A 16,043-nucleotide genomic window follows, 5' to 3' on the forward strand; every position below is an offset into this window, starting at 1 on the left:
CACTGTCCTGTAGTCACTGCAGTGCAGTCACTGTACTATAGTCACCGCAGTGCAGTCACTGTCCTGTAGTCACCGCAGTGCAGTCACTGTCCTGTAGTCACTGCAGTGCCGTCACTGGACTATGGCCAGAGCCCCAAATCTCACAGCCTCCTAGGATGGTCCCCCACTGTAGACCACACTGGAGAAGTGGCTGGGGCCAGGCACATCCCTTCACCCAGAAAACTCACCCCTCCTCTGGGGAGGAGAAGCAGCTCACTCTCAGCCTGGTTCCCTCTTATGCCGCGCAAGTGTTCTAAGTGGGCTTTGTATCCATTCTGACATCCATTTTTTGGCTTTTTTTTCTTCGCATTTAAATGATTTAATTAGTTACTTGTGATTATATTATTACTTATCTTTAATTCTGAATTCCTGATAATTATTTGATAGTTTTGCAGAATATTATCATTTTGGATATTTTTCTAACACTGTCTCTAAATAAATCTATTTTATCAACGTTTGAACACTTTAACCATTTTTAACCAGTGATTAATATGCTGCTGGAGATCTTTTCAGAACTTTCCCCCTAACCAGCTCTCCTTGGGGCCTGAAACCCTGTCATCGAGACAGGAGCCAGGGTGGCTTCCCGAGGGAATTACAGAAACTGCCACGCGCTCTGACTCCGTGTGTGAAGGTAGAATGCTGAGCAGGGTCCTGCAGGGAAGGTGGCACTGGGCTGGTGGCACCGTGGGAAGGAGAGGTGGGACTGTAAAGGCTCAGGATTCCTCACGGATTAGGGCAGAGGAAGGCCGAGAAAGGTCAAGTTCCCTTTACTTCTCAACTTTCCCGAGGGTCTGCCTGGGACTGCACACATCAGTTCCAATATTTCGTATAAATACACATGTGCACACGTCACCCCCAACATGTGTGGGGTCCTCGAGACTCTCTGGAAAGTTCCGTCCCTGCAGTGGCAAGGACGTGAGGTCCCCTGTGTGCCGTGAAGATGCCCCCAGAGCCACGGAGGCAGGTGGGCTCAAAGCGCCCATGGAGCCTCGGCCCTGTGGGGAGTATTCTCAGAAGAGGGAGGACTCGGGCAGGCCCGGGCCCAGATCCCAGCGCTGGACACGCACATCCGTGCGCCTGGGGCTTTGCCCGGAGGGTCGCAGGCAAGGCCGGCACGCCCCGCGGTGGCCTCCAGGCCTCGGCACTGGCGGAGCTGCAGGACCTTCTGGCTGCGAGGCCCGGACCTTCACTTCCATCCCATCGAATCAGTACTGGCAACCGCGGGGTTCATTCTGAACTGCTAGGACATGACCCATCTCGGCCTCCAAACAGAAACACTGCCCAGATTATCTCATAAAGCTTTTCTGCTTCTTTCCTCCCAAGTCGCAGGAAGAGTCAAGGAAAGACCAAAAAGCACTTACTTTTCTTGTCTGTCGTGTTGTGCACGGTCACCGTGGGGACCCCAGGACCTGCATTGGGCAGAGAAACAAAAAGGGGGTCGTGAGTTTCGTGGAGAACAAAAGAGAACCGAGCCTTCGTTACAACGTGCTTACCGGGGGCTCTGGGGCGCCCAGCTCCGCGGAAGAGTCAGAGGCCGCGGACGGCAGAGGCCGGGCTCTGGGTGTTAAAGGCACGCCTTCCTCACTTTGTGTCCGCGACAGTTACAATGAACCCAGTGAAAAGCGTGTGTGTGTTAGATTATTATAACGACATAAAGCATCTACACCCTATAACCGCATATTCTGACTGTCCAGACACAATTCCACGCTGTCTTCACGGAGTTCTGGTCAATCACTGCAGACTCAGTCCTAAGTCACCTTTCAAAGCTGCCTTGCCGGCCCCTCCCGGAGGAAGCCATCACCTCCACCGGTCTCCTGTAATGCATGGTAAAAACCTACTAGTGTAACGGTGTAATTTTGCAAACGTTCATCTGCGTTTCAGTTTTCCCTGATGACGCAGCCCGCAGCTTCCAGCTCCAAGGCTGTCCTGAAGCTGCAGCCCTGGGGTGAGAAGGGGGCCTGGCCAGCTGTGGGTCAAGTCTGTAGGTCGACTTTGTTATTCTCTTTAGCAAAAGGAGGGTCCAGAAAGAGAAAAAGGCTTTGTAAATTATTTTTCAGCTATTTTGAAGGTGTATTAAGAGGCAGGAGTGGGTTTTTCTAACTTCCATCTCTGCCCCTTCTCTGCACTCGTCTGTTCGGCCGGGGCGGGCCTTCCGCGGGATGTGACGGGGACACCAAGCTTGTTTCCACCGGGCCCACTGTTCTCTCTGCCCGAAGCCTCCGTCCCCAGACACTGGCGCGGCTCATCTTGGTCTTCGTTAAGTCTCTGCTCACACGCCTCCTCCCACCACTTACTGGAAGAGTCGCCTCCACGGCCATCGGCCCGGCTCCCTCCTCCCCGTGCCGCCTCTTCCTCACAGGGCACCACCGCACCTGACGCCAGGACCCTCTAGTACGCATTTCCAGTATTTGTTCACTGGCCCTTTCAACTGCCCTGGAATGCAAGCTCTAGAAGTCATACGGACAAAGTCTGGACGTCTGTCTTTACTGCCATTATTTCCAGCATCTAGAATACCGTTTGGAACGTAGTTGGGGCTCGATTACGTATTCGGGGAGCGAATGCTGAATGAACGATCACAGAACACACGGGACGGAGCGGGGGAGGCTGCCCCTTCGGCCCTGGTGCACTTGGCAGAGAGAAGAGAGACAGGGAGTGAAGGCTGGCGGGGGGCAGGTGTGCAGAGCAAGATGGACGTGCTCTGGGAGCTGTAGGCCCTGGGGCTGCTTTGCCTCTGCCTCAGGCTGGGGTCTCTGGGACGCTATGAACCCCCAGGGGTGGCTGCATCTAAGCTGGGGATACGTACTATTCGGGCAGCTTTCCGGGGACCATCATCACAACTTCCTGCCCACTTCCGAGGGGCCACATGACAAGTGGCTGAGTTGAGAGCCAGGGTACCTGCCGTGTATCTCACCGCAGTGAGGCTCAGAGCCCCCCCCGCAGAGGCTGCAGAGTGGACATCCTGGTCCAGCGTCCCGAGGGAACGTGGCAGAAAAGCAGTGCAGCCCGAGGTGCCGTGGAGAGGCAAGATGGGATGGTGCAGCCTGGGAGCCCCCCCTGGCCTGGCTGAGCTGAGAGTCAGACTGTGGTCACAGCAGCCGTGGCCCTGAAGCCTGTCCACTACCTGGGACACAGGGCCCAGACACTCTCCAGTGCACATCCGAAGTCCGGGAGGTCCGAGGCCTTGTCTCCCCAACCGTGTAACCCTCCCCCGTTCACCCACAGATAGGACTGCCCAAATAGAGCGCAGCTTAGCCAGTTATGTTTGAATTGCAGATAGACAATATATATATTTTCGGTATAAATATGTCCCACGCAGTATTGGGACTTACTACTAGAAATCCATTTGTTGTTTAACTGAAATTTAGTGTTACTGGGTGTCCTGTCTTTTTATTTGCTAAACCTGGCACCCTTGACCCAGGGACGGGGAGGGGCAAAGCAGTGATGTGAGACTCTGTGCATTTAACCTAAAGGGTCAGCACTCACGGAAGGGGATCTAAGCACTGGCTGTGGGTTTAAATGATTGAGTCAAACTAAGTTTTCTGGCTCGAAGATCCATTTCCCCATGGGGCACTCACGTGGAAGAACAGATCAGTTACTGAGAAATAAAGAACCTGCATCTCTGTTCTCTGCACGTTCAGGGTGAGTAAATTTGCAAACGGAGCACATCCGCCGTTCTTATTAATAATGTAAACAGTTATTATTTATTTAGTGCCTACTATGTAAAAGGCACTCTGCTAGGTGTGTATATGAATAATTTCTAATCCTCACACCAGCTCTACAAAGCAGGTGCTTCTAACCATATTTTACAGATGAGAAAACACAGGTTTCAAGAGCTTTATGTTTTTTGTCTCAGCCACACAATAAGAAAGTTGCTGAGCCTGGATTAGTCCCTTCTTATTTTTAAATCCATAAACTTGATATATGTTTCTAAAAAAATTCAAAAGCTACAAAAAGGAATAAAGTGACAAGTAAAAGACCCTTCTTACCCTACTTTCCAGAAGTAACCTGTATGTTTCTAAAATGTCCTAAAATGTTTCTCTGCATATAAGTGGTCAAATTTACACATAAGCAATGATTTTAAACATACAAATAAAAAATATAAAAAAACCTTTCATGTAAATATGCAGCTTTATCAGATCTTAAGGTTATACTATTTTGCCTTACTTTTTTTTTTTTTTTTTTGCAGTACACGGGCCTCTCACTGCTGTGGCCTCTCCCGTTGCGGAGCACAGGCTCCGGACGCGCAGGCTCAGCGGCCACGGCTCACGGGCCCAGCCGCTCCGTGGCATGTGGGATCCTCCCGGACCGGGGCACGAACCCGCGTTCCCTGTATCGGCAGGCGGACTCTCAACCACTGCGCCACCAGGGAAGCCCTATTGCCTTACTTTAAAAAAACAAAATACACAGATTTTTGAGGTCACCTGTGTGCCCTGCCCTAATCTCAGTTTGCTCCCTTTCCAGAGGTAACTGTTATCTTGGAGTTAGTATTTATTATTTCTCTGCATATTTAAAAGATATTTTTGCCACATGGTTATGTGTTCACAATAACATATATGCCACACACAGTATAATACAGCATACCTTAGTGTAACATCTTTTATATTGTCTTAGCATCCAGTCTGACAATGGTAAGAGAATGAAGCCAAATGCCCAGAGGGTGAGTAAACACAGCCACTGTGGAGAACAACTGAGCAACGGCTGTGGACCCTGAAGGTCCCTGACACCACCAGGCAGCCCCACCCCTGGACCACATCTCAGAGCGAGCCCTGCGCACGCGCCCGAGGGGGCAAGCGCGCAGTGGATCGTTCTCAACAGGAGCTACGTCTGAGCAGCAAGTGCCGAGCCAGCCATAGGCAGGGGAGGGGATGACTTAACTGCAGTCTGTTCACCCAGCGGAAGATCGCAGAGCACGTGAAATGAGTAGACAGACGAGACACCTGTCAACATGGGCAAGTATGAAAAATACCACGTTGCATGAAACCAACAAGTTGCAGAATGGTAAATACTGTAATATACAACGATGTAAATGATTGTCACAAGCTGTGAACCTTCGTGTTTAGCAGACGTATAGTATTCCACTACATGGATATGCCGTATTTCTTCGGTCCGCTCCCTACTGATGGATATTTAGGCTGCTTCCTTTTGTTTCTTCATTGCCATAAACACTGTTGCAGAAGTCCCTCTAACATACCTCTTCACACACAGGGAAGACGGTGTTGGTTAAGCCAGTTACTGGCATTGCAATTGCTGTGTCAGAAAGGTTTTATAGCTGGTTTTCACTAAATAAGCTTGTGGTTTCAAACACAAAACCCCCAAGTCTCAGTGCTTTAAAACAATGAAAGTTTATTCCTCGCTCATGTTACATCCTGGTAAACGGTCAGCTGCGGCTGTGCTGGTCCTCCTCCAGGATCTGGGCTGGAAGGGTAGCCTTCATCTGGAACGTACTGCGCTCGTGGCCAAAGGAAATGAGAAGGGAGCTGCAGAAACGCAGCGGCTCCTGAAACGCCCGGGGCCATAGTTCATGTCTGCTCTGGTGCCTTTGCCAACGGAGCCGGAAAACCTCGCGGGGTCGGGGGGGCACAGGTCACGCACGAGGGGAGGGTGGTTCCAGAGGGCACACAGGGGACAAGGGCATTGGCGCCCCAGGCAGAGACCCTGGACTCCAGTGAACACTGTCTCCTCGCCCTCCAACTAAGGGTGGATGTGGGTCTATGGTATAACTTAAAAAAAGGTGTTGTGTTTTTTACCGCTTTAATGGGCAACTATGGTATCCTGGTATTGCTTTAAGTTACCTTTTTCGACTTTTGAGTGGAGTTGGACAACTTCCCGTGTCTGACATCTGCACTTCGTGTGTGCGTGATGGCAAACTTCCCTTTCCCGTGCACCGTCCACTTAAATCGCGTTGTTGCTTGTTCTTATCTTATTTAGGAATGAGATCTTTACCGTGCTGCTGCAGCCTTTTCTCCTGTGTTCTTTCAAATTTGTGCCTCAAAAAGTGTCGTTAAGTACCAATGGTAGCAACTGTCATGCTGAATTGTACTTTCCAAAAACATAATCGCTCCTGCGTGACACGCGCATGCACGCACACACACGCGCGCGCGCGCACACGCACACACAGAGGAACCCTTGGGCTGGGGACATGAGTCATCCCAGAGCCTGTTCGGAATCTGGGAATCAGTGCCCTGAACAAAATGTTTGCTGAATGGATTAACAGCTCATGAAGGATGACTTCCCAAGCATATACTTGGCCATCATGTGTCCAGGCAGCAAAGTTAAATTCAGCTAAAGAAGGATCCCCTACGACCATTCCCGTGTCCTGTGTTTTACAGTTCAGGTCACTGTTTCCCTGCTGATACTTAGCACCCACCCTGCTTTTCTCTAACCACCAAGCATAGCTGTGTCTCCACTTACAGGATCTGAATCGTGTGTGGGGTTTTTTTTGAGAGCCACATCACAACTGTGCCATATTCCGGTTTTTTTTTTTTTTTCCTGGTACGCGGGCCTCTCACTGTCGTGGCCTCTCCCGTTGCGGAGCGCAGGCTCCGGACGCGCGGGCTCAGCGGCCGTGGCTCACGGGCCCAGCCGCTCTGCAGCACGTGGGATCCTCCCGGACCGGGGCACAAACCCGCGTCCCCTGCATCGGCAGGCGGACTCTCAACCACTGCGCCACGAGGGAAGCCCATCCCTGTTATTTTAATACAGAATATTCTTTAGAATAGCCAAACAGAGACAATACAAATAGAAACTATATTTAAAGAGGACACAAAACAAAAGTTAAAAAGCAGCCCTCATGTATAATTTAAATCGACTGATTATAGCCTAATCCCATGCGGTTATCCAGAACCCCCTCTGGGAGCTGGGCCCCCTGGGTCCACAGCCATCGCCGTCCAGAAGCGGGTTTCTCCCCCTCAAACTGTCATCACACGAGCTCCTCTGGCCCAGGTGGCCTTGACCCGCTGCTCTGTGTGAATTTCAAGATCACCCATCATTGTGAGATTTCTATGATGTTTGGGCTCCTGAAAATTGGCAGATAATTTAGGAAAACACCAAAATCTAAACAAACTTTCTTCTAAGAAATGAAGGAAAAGCAGGAGATTCCCAATTCAGAGTAAAATATTTGGGCTTTGTGGTACTTTGACCAGACCTGGGTTAGTGTCACCCAGGATTTCTGTAAGAAGAGAAGAAACTTGCTAAGCACAGGAACAGCACACACACGATTTCAGGGAGCTTGTAACATTTAAAGGGGAGCCCTCCAAACTCATTTTAAACAATTAAGGATACTTTTACTAATGAGACTTTGGAAGGGCTTCACCACCGGAGTTTTAAGTTGGTTTTCTTTACTTTTCTTCCTCTTCCTCCAAACGACCTCAGGTGCACCTAGCCGACAACTAACTGATTAAACTTGTCCTTTTGAACAGTAGGAAGCTTCTGTCCTTCTGTCACTGCTGCCCGTAAGTCGCCCCCTCCCCGTCACCTGGGCACAGACTTTCATGGCCCAAATCCGGGAAATCACGCTTCTTGTTTGCTAGATGGTCAGAGCTTGACAGCACTCTGCTTAACGGCTATTCTTCTGACAACTATTCATGGTTTCTTCTTACTTTGCACGGAATTCAGCAAATATGCACTGAGATTCTCCCACGTGCAGGGCACAGTGCCAGGTCCAGGGGACACAGGCAGAAGCAGACAAAGTACTTGCCATCAGGGAGCTCAGAGTCTAGTGTAGGAGGACAGCCGCGCACAAAAGCAGGCTTTGATGACTGTCACCGGAAGGTGTGCCGTTGTGAGACCCGCACGCTGACGCCGGGACTTTGGATGCGCTCTGGAGCCCTGCTCTGGTTCCGGCCCTGCCACCAGCTGCTCTGTGGTTCCGGCCAAGCGACCTTTCTTCCCTGGGTCCCAGAGGTGGAATATAGGGTGGCTAAGGCCTAAGTAAGAGGAACAGAGGTTACAGCAGAAACGATGACACCACCACATAGCACCACTGCTATGTGCCAGACGCGATGCCGGATGCTGGGGCGTCGCTGCCTCACTTCACCAGCTCCTGGAGACGGGGGCAGCCTCCTCACAGAGATGAGGATGCTGTGGTCAGAGCCTCCCGCTGAGACGCCACGGGGACCTCAGGCAGGAGAGATGCTCTACGCCTGTGCCCAGAAGGAGGCGCTGTTCTCAGCCCGAAGTGAAAGGCCAAGGAGGCTCGGGATGAAAGTGGGGATGGAGAAGCAGGAGAGCTTTTCTCCTCCTTCTCGGCCTCCCTTCCAGTGTCTGCGTGTTTTCCGCTAGTCTTGGGGTGCAGGATACGCTTTCACGTAAGAGCACATAACTCTCGGGCACTGTAAATGCCTCTGTCAATTAGGTCATGTATTAAACACCTGATTCTCTATGCGTCTGCCTATGGACACCCTCTTATGCACACGCTCCTAGGTTCGCGTGAGCGGGCACATGTGGACACGTACATGTAGACATAAAGGTATTTATTATGATTCTCTTTGCCCCTCCTAATAACCCTTAAGTCCTCGGTAGGTAAGTGTGTCTCCGCGGGTGTACACCCTTGTTCAAACCGAAATGCAGAACTGCAGGAAAAGAGTTCTATTTGCCCGGCCTTTGCTTACAAAGACGTAACTGCAATAAAAGCAACATTTGGCCTTTTAAAAACTCTGGTTAGCAACAGAGACTATTCTGCCTCAAGCTAAAAATTGGGCTTCTGAGTTTATATTGTTCCCGAGAGGGAAAATAACCATATACTGAAGCAAGCAAACTTACAACCAACACATAAGGTACTTCTGGTCAATAGAGAGCCTGCTGCCAGATGGGGGAGAAATTCAAATAACAAAAAGAAAAGCTTTGAATGACACAAGAGCCTTTTGCCAACAGCAAAGATTTCTTTTTGGGTCTCTGGCTTCCAGTCCCCTTCATTTCAGAACACGACCTCACACCTGCCTGAGTGGACAGAGAGGAATGACCCTTCCAGATGAGAATGAAGTAATGAAAAAGGACACAAACTGGAAAAGAAACAAGTCATGAGAATAAAAGAAAGTTCAAAGAGATAGTGTTTGCCCTCATTGCTCTCATCTGTATGCTCAGAGGGCGTTTATGTGACAGGTAATCTCCACCAGAAGCTACACTCACGGTATATAAACCGCGGAGACTCGGGCGGTCTGGCCGTCACCACCCGAGCACCTCTCGAGGGGTGACGGATGGTGTCAAAGACCAGCGGCCAGCAGGGTGAGTGTGAGGAACGCTCTGGCCAGGGCAGACGATGGGCCACGGCCCCGCGGGCATTGGCACCGGATCGTTTTATCTGCCAGCTCATGAATTCTGTAGGCCCGATGCACAGGGTTTATACGTTGAGGTGATATTATCGTACCAGTAAGCCGGGCGCTAGCCGAGCTACTGGAACTACCGCAGGTGATCAAAGTATCTGTTCCAAAGACGTGATTCCCTAGTCAACACGGCAGACGGGTGTTGTGGCTGTTTGACTCTGGAACCTCACGTGGCTGACATCCAACCTGGGATTTGGGGGTCCCCCTGCCACGCCCCGCAGCACCGAGTCTCGCTCCAACCCAGTCTCACGCGTGCCCACTTGAAAGCAATCGTACTTCCCACGCAGCAGGGCACGCGGCGTCACTCAGTGGGGCTCACAGACATCAGGGGGCGGTTTTTACAGGCTCACGATGGTGGTGAAAAATGTCACGCCAACCTTTCCAGTCACACGTAACCTCTTCCTCTAGGAATTACACGTCACACTTTGGGCACACGACAGGCACGGTGATAAAAGAAGCCTCCCGACCATAAAAAGAGGGCCTCTGCGTGCCTCCCAAGGTCCGCTAGCATCTTTGGGTGGTCGGTCCACAGACGTGTCAGGTTTTAGGAACGACCTGCCTTTAAGCTATAGCAACACTTCCGTGCCCCGCACGCGGCACCCTAGGTGAAGGGTTTAGCTGTTCAGCGTCATTCGCAGGATACAAAGTCTGAAGGAAGGAGCTTAGTTTTATTAACTTTGTGAGAGCAGGCAAACTACAAGAGAACTGATGAAACATACACTGGCTGTTGCACTCATCCCCGTGCGTGGCTGAGCTGGGATCTGGGCCAGGGTGGGATCAAGGCTCTTCTGAGTACACTTCCCACAGCTCCTGTGTTGTCCCGTCTCTCAGAACTGTGACAACACTTCTCACCGTCTGCCGACAGTGTGATCCAGTAGTTCTGTGATGAATTTCAACCCACCTAATTAAGTTCTGATTTGAGTTCTAATGATACACTATTAATGATACGCGATGTCTTATCTTTTCAACTCTACGTGGAGCTTAGGAACCTATTTTATATAATTCTGTATCCCACATAGGAGAATGTACAGTGTCTTATTCATAGTCAGTGGCCAATGGATATTTGCTGATTAAACGAAGGACAAAGCATTCATGGACAGGACGCATACCCCGGGACACCGTGAGGCTGGTGCAGTCAGTTCAGAGGCTGTGGCCTGTTCTCTTGAATAACCTCCAAGTTGCCAATTACCTGTTTTAGGAGTTAGCTCCGGTTTTTAAAAAGTGCAAGAGATCACTCAGAGCTAAATTTTGTAATGAAGGTATTTTAAGTTTGGTGACTACAGCAAGTGTCAACATTGCAGCCTATTATAAAGAAAAGAACTGTAGATTCCTTGGGAGCCTGGAACATGCAGATCACATTACAAGGAGGACCCTAAATTCTTCCAAGCAATGTCCTCTCACCGGAATAACCGGTTCAGTTTCCTGAGAAGAATGGTACTTATTTGGATGTACAAAACATGGCGTGCAAAGAAATGAGGTTCCTTTTTATAATCACAGGGAGGATGGGCTACATTTTAGGTCTTCTTTGCTTTTGAACTTGATCAAACCTCGACGCGGGCCAGATGGAAACCACGGAGGCCCGCTGGTCTGCGGTTTCCGCCGCTGCTGACCACCACCCTGTATCACTGCCCAGGCTGCCTGCCGTGCCCCTTGACCCTTGACGGTCAGCCCACCGAATAAAAGCAGGAGCGACCGGCCAAGCGCCGGGTGTGTGAGCTCAGTGCAGAGTCTCTGAGGCGGGGGTGCCACCTGCCTGCGGGGTAATGGGGTGCCTAGGAGCAGACGCCCTAAGGCCCCTGAGATACAGAGAGTCCTGCTTTTCTTTCTGGACTCAAGGCTGTAGAACAAACAGATGACACCTCTTAAAGGGAAGTAATTCCACACTCCACTCTCTCAAACCACCACATCCAGTTCCTCAGCAGGTCCCCTCAACTGTGCCTGCTAAAGCGGCTCCTGCCCCCTCCCGTTGCCATGGTAACGTTCTCAGCGCCGCCCTCCTCACCGCTGCTGCCCAGGGATCCCCACCCAGTTGTGAGCTCGGCACCCGTCTGATGAACACCCTTGCGTCTCCTGCCACTGCCCACAGGATAAAGCTGGGACACCCCCGGCGTGAAATGTAAGACCTTCTCAGACCTCATCTCCTATCACCCAGCACACACCGTGCCAAGTCGCTTTTCTGACGAGAAGCTGGGCTGCTTCACGTGCTTGTGTCCGCCCCACCCCTCCCGCAATGCCCCGCCCTCCTGGCCTCCTCTAAGCCTCTGCATAGCTTTCACGGCTCAGTTCAAACCTCTGTTCTCTGGCTATTCCCTCCTTTGTGGCACCAGTGCGATAACAGTAATAAAAGTCGCAACAACAACAACAGTTCATAATTACACCAATCACCATGCCTCAGGCATTGTTTTAAGTGTTTTACACATAGTAACCCCTTTTTAGTCTTTAAAGTAACCCTATGAAGCCGGCACTATGTCCCCGTTTCACAGATGAGTAAGCCAAGGCACGGAACGGCCTGTGGCGTCGCCAGGACTGACACCGGGCACAGTCCATCCATCTGGCCTCCTGTGTGTACATAGATTTCTTAATTACAAAGCACAGTAACCCTCAGTGTTCATCTTAGCTGCATCACTGGCTAGCTGGGTGGAGCTGAGCAGGTTACCGTAACTGGCTGGTCCTTGGTTTCTCCCTCTTCAAGAGCTGTCCTGAGGACTCAACGATGACACACACAAAATGCCTAGGATATGCCTCGCCCCTAACCATGCAGTCAAGGAGCTATTAACGTCCGTCCACCCGCCGGTCACGTTGCAGGACGACTGGTGAGGGGTTGTGAGGGGTTAGGGGGTGACAGCCCGGACCCCCGGGCACGGGGGGGATTCGTGTGCAGGGAACCGCTACCCGCTGAAAATCCCGTTCTTGGTCAGTGTGCCCCCCGCACCGTCACAGCCGTAACGCGCGTGCTCCCCCGTCCCCAGCGCTCCTGGCTGAGCGGCGAGGGCCAGCCTTCACAATGGTCCCGCGCTCTGCGAGAGGTCGAAGATCTGCACGGCCCGCCGGGTGCGTCAGGCACGAGGAGGAACCTCTGTTCCCCAGACGCAGCCCGGAGCCCCTGACCATCCAGACCTGCTCGTCCTTCAGGGCCAGCGGGAGGGTCCTTCCCCGGGCCGTCCTGAGCTCGCCGTCTCCACCCCACTCCCGAAGGCACTCAGCTGCTGCCCCGCACCTTTCGACTTCCTGTCTCCGTCTTCTCCCTGCAGCTGGGTTATTAAGCGTCTGAGGCAGGACAAGGTTGTGAGCGCCTTGCAGAGAAATCCCCCAGAAAGCGGCTTTAATAAGCCAAACGCACTTCCCCGTTACACGGAGGCTCTCGGTACAACGGATTTCTATTTCCTTTGAGCAGACTTTCCTTACGACCCGAACTTTGCCCCACATTTCTGTAATCTGCAGTACGAGGTGACAGTACGGGACTGGAGCTTTTCCTGGGAGCCTCTCAAGGCAGCCGTTTCCACACGGGGCGTCCCGGTAAGTTTTCTTTGAAGAAGGGGCTCCCTGACTCAGAATGCACTGGACAGCATTTGGCTTAGACCATCTTCCCACTCCCTCCTGCCCTGACATCCTATGACTCTAAAGACATTCCCGACGCCCTCTCGCTAGAAGTCAGTCCTCAGTTCTCTGAATTGCTTAATAATTGTTTCACCGCTTTCATCATACCGACTGCGGTCTTGTATTATCGTCCTCATGAACATGTATCATCTCAGCCGACTAAACCCCGGGGCCCCGAGGGCAAGGGTGGTGTAGCTCGGCCCACTGGGCCCCAGGAGTCTCCTGCACATGGAGGGCCCCGAGTAAAGGTTTTTAAAGATAAACGAACACATTCAGAAAGTGTAACAACTTCTGGGGGATCGTAGGGCGCACGTAAATATAAAAGTTTTACTTTCATTGCGTTGGGATGGAAATGGTGGAAACAGAAGTGGAAAAAAAAACCCAACACAGATGTTAGAACTTGAGAAAGCGCTGTTCCAGAAGACTTCACCGGGGGGAAGAAAAGGGCAAGAAATGAACAATAATACTCTCCCAAGTACAGCAAGTTTTGTGTGTGGGGGTGTGTACCTATGTGTGTATGTGTCTGTGTTTACATGCATGTATGTGACCACGTGTGCACGAGTGTGTGCGTGTGCGTGCGTGTGCATGTGTGTGAGAGCGTGTGTGCACTCTGCCCACGGATGTGCCCACACCAGGACAGAGCTCCTCATTAAAACTCGTCTTTTAACATTTTTCTGTCGTTAAAATAAAATCCCTTCCCCCGAGCTCCTCATTTTTTATCGTGTCACTGAGTAATCTGGAATGCTTTAAACAAAATGAGAGACACCTAACACCACAATGAAGTATTTTATAACACCTATGTGAATGCCCTGTGAAGAGGTAGAAATGTACTTTGAACAGCCACGCGAGCAACACTTTTAATTAATTTCCTCTTGCTGTAGCAGCTGTGCTGTTAAAGTGACAGAAGAGATTTCTCTCTTACACACCAGCCTCCTAACCGAGCACTGCTTTTATCTGAAGGCCCAGACACCAGGTGGGCTGGGACCGGGGGAGACGGGGTCCGTGTGCTCGGAGGGGAGCACTTCCGGAAGGGGGAGACGGAAACAAGTCAGCCCAGCGCGTGAGCTCCCTCAGCCGGGGCTCCTCCCTAAGAGAGCTGCAGCTTCAGAGTCAAGCTTCGAGGCCAGACGCCCTTCTGAGAGGCCCCGGAGGTGCAGAAACAAAGCTCACGGTGATTAACTACAAGTGGGGCCCGGAGGGGAGGCCCGGCTGGCTTCGGTGCACCCGGAGTAAAGGGAAGGCTTGGAAGATTCTGGGGGTCTCAAGGCGCCCCTCAAGGCCCCCCCCCCCCCCGCCGCCGCCGCCGCCACGGCCAGGACGCAAACAGCTTTCAAATCACCGCCACCTCCAGGGGTAGCTCTCTCAACACGACAGTGTCAACAGGCATATTGGATGAACGTTGCATTTACCATTTTTCATTGATTCTAAGACACCATCAATTGCAAGATGAACTGCTGGTTTCGTACGATTTTACAGAGATTGTAAGATCCGTCCTGACTTCAGAAAAATTCAAAATGGGGGAAGTATACCTTGGAAGCAAGGCTAGGGTATTTGACACACTCTCTCCCAGTTCCAGCTGTACCAGCATCACCTGAGGACCTGGACCAGCGGCGGCTGGTGGGCTCTCCCTCAGAGTTTCTGATTCCCGCGTGTGTGACGGGTCTGAGGATTTGCAGGTGTAATGGATCCGCGCCCCACGCTTGCAGAACAGCTGCTCTAAGGCAATAATTTAAAGCAAGCTCCTGTCCGGTGATATTGTGATTTATCATAAGAAATATATATTTATCTCTGTCCACAGTTCCTGGCACATAGCTCCTAAAACCCTTGTAATTTCCTGTATTAGGGCAATAAGGCACCTTCTGTCATATCCAGTTTTTGTTCTGGGTTCCTGAAATAGTTTCAGAGCCAAAAAAAAAAGGGAGATGGGTCTTCTGATATTCATAACAAGCCCCTTTCAACCACACCTGGATTTATATTACTGAGGTGACTTTTGGGAAACCCCGAAGGATGGAGACGGCAGGAAAACCAACACGATTAGAGGCTCTGAAGTTTCAGCCCCACTCGCAACCTCTCTGGAGAAAAGGGGCCGGAGGCTGAGTCCAATCACCAATGGCCAATGATCTAACCAACCACGCCTGCGTACTGAAGCCACCACAAAGCCCTGAAAGGACGGGGTTCGGAGAGCTCCCAGGCTGGTGAACAGGCGGAGGTGCTGGTGGGGGGGGGGTAACATGCCTGGAGAGAGCAGGGCAGCCCCGTGCGCGTTCCCACGTGCTTGTCCTGTGCGTCCCTTCCATCTGGCTGTTCCTCTCTACAATAAACTGGGGATCTAGTAAGTAAACTGTGTGTCTGAGCAAATTAATTAAACCCAAGGAGGGGGGTCTTGGGAACCTCCAATTTACAGCCATTTGGTCAGAAGCACAGGTGACAGCCTGAACTTGCAACTGCCACCTTAGGTATGCCCTTAGCGTGTGCGGTCTGACGCCAACTGCAGATCTGATGTCAGAACTGAATCGACTTTGTAGGACATCCAGCTGATGTCCCAGAATTGCTTGGTGTGGGAAAAGCCCACACGTCTGCGGACCGGAAGTGTCAGAAGTGTCGCGTCCCTGTGAGTACGGGTAAAAGCGGAGCTGCCACCACGAGGAACGTTTTCCTTTATGGTCGGCCTTCAGTCAGGTGGGATTTCAGGTAGTTGAGGAAAGGGTTTGGGGGGATATGTAGTGGGGACTGTGTCAGTTTCCCAAGGCTACCTTAACGAAGTCCCACCAATTCAGCGGCTTAGAAACAACAGACGTGTATTGTCTCAGAGATCTGGGGGCTGGAAGTCCGAGATCAAGGTGTCGGCAGGGCCTGCAGGGTGCCCCTTCCTTGTCTTTTCCAGCTCCTGTGGTGGCCGTCAACGCTGGGGCTCCCTGGTCTGCAGACTCGTCGCTCTGAGCTCTGCCTCTGTTGTCACAAGGCATCTCCTGCCTCACGTGTGTCTCTTTTCCTCTACTTATAAGGACACCAGTCATATTGGATTAAGAGCCTGCCCTGCTACAGAATGACCTCATCTTAATTAATTACATATGCAACGATCCTATT

The 16,043-nt window shown here is 51.4% G+C and overlaps 1 protein-coding gene across 4 annotated transcripts in view; it reads right to left on the minus strand.

Moving 5' to 3' along the window:
• Positions 1 to 16,043, minus strand: part of DPP6 (dipeptidyl peptidase like 6) — a 922,327-nt gene that overhangs the window by 37,335 nt on the left and 868,949 nt on the right. For all 4 annotated transcript variants that reach the window (XM_067041762.1, XM_059073588.2, XM_067041763.1 and 1 more), the window contains exon 17: positions 1,401 to 1,448. In XM_067041762.1, coding sequence (XP_066897863.1) covers positions 1,401 to 1,448 — 48 coding nt within the window. The remainder of the gene's footprint in view (positions 1 to 1,400; positions 1,449 to 16,043) is intronic.

The sequence above is a fragment of the Kogia breviceps genome, chromosome 9 (genome assembly GCF_026419965.1).
Source record: "Kogia breviceps isolate mKogBre1 chromosome 9, mKogBre1 haplotype 1, whole genome shotgun sequence".
Taxonomy (NCBI): Eukaryota; Metazoa; Chordata; class Mammalia; order Artiodactyla; family Physeteridae; genus Kogia; species Kogia breviceps.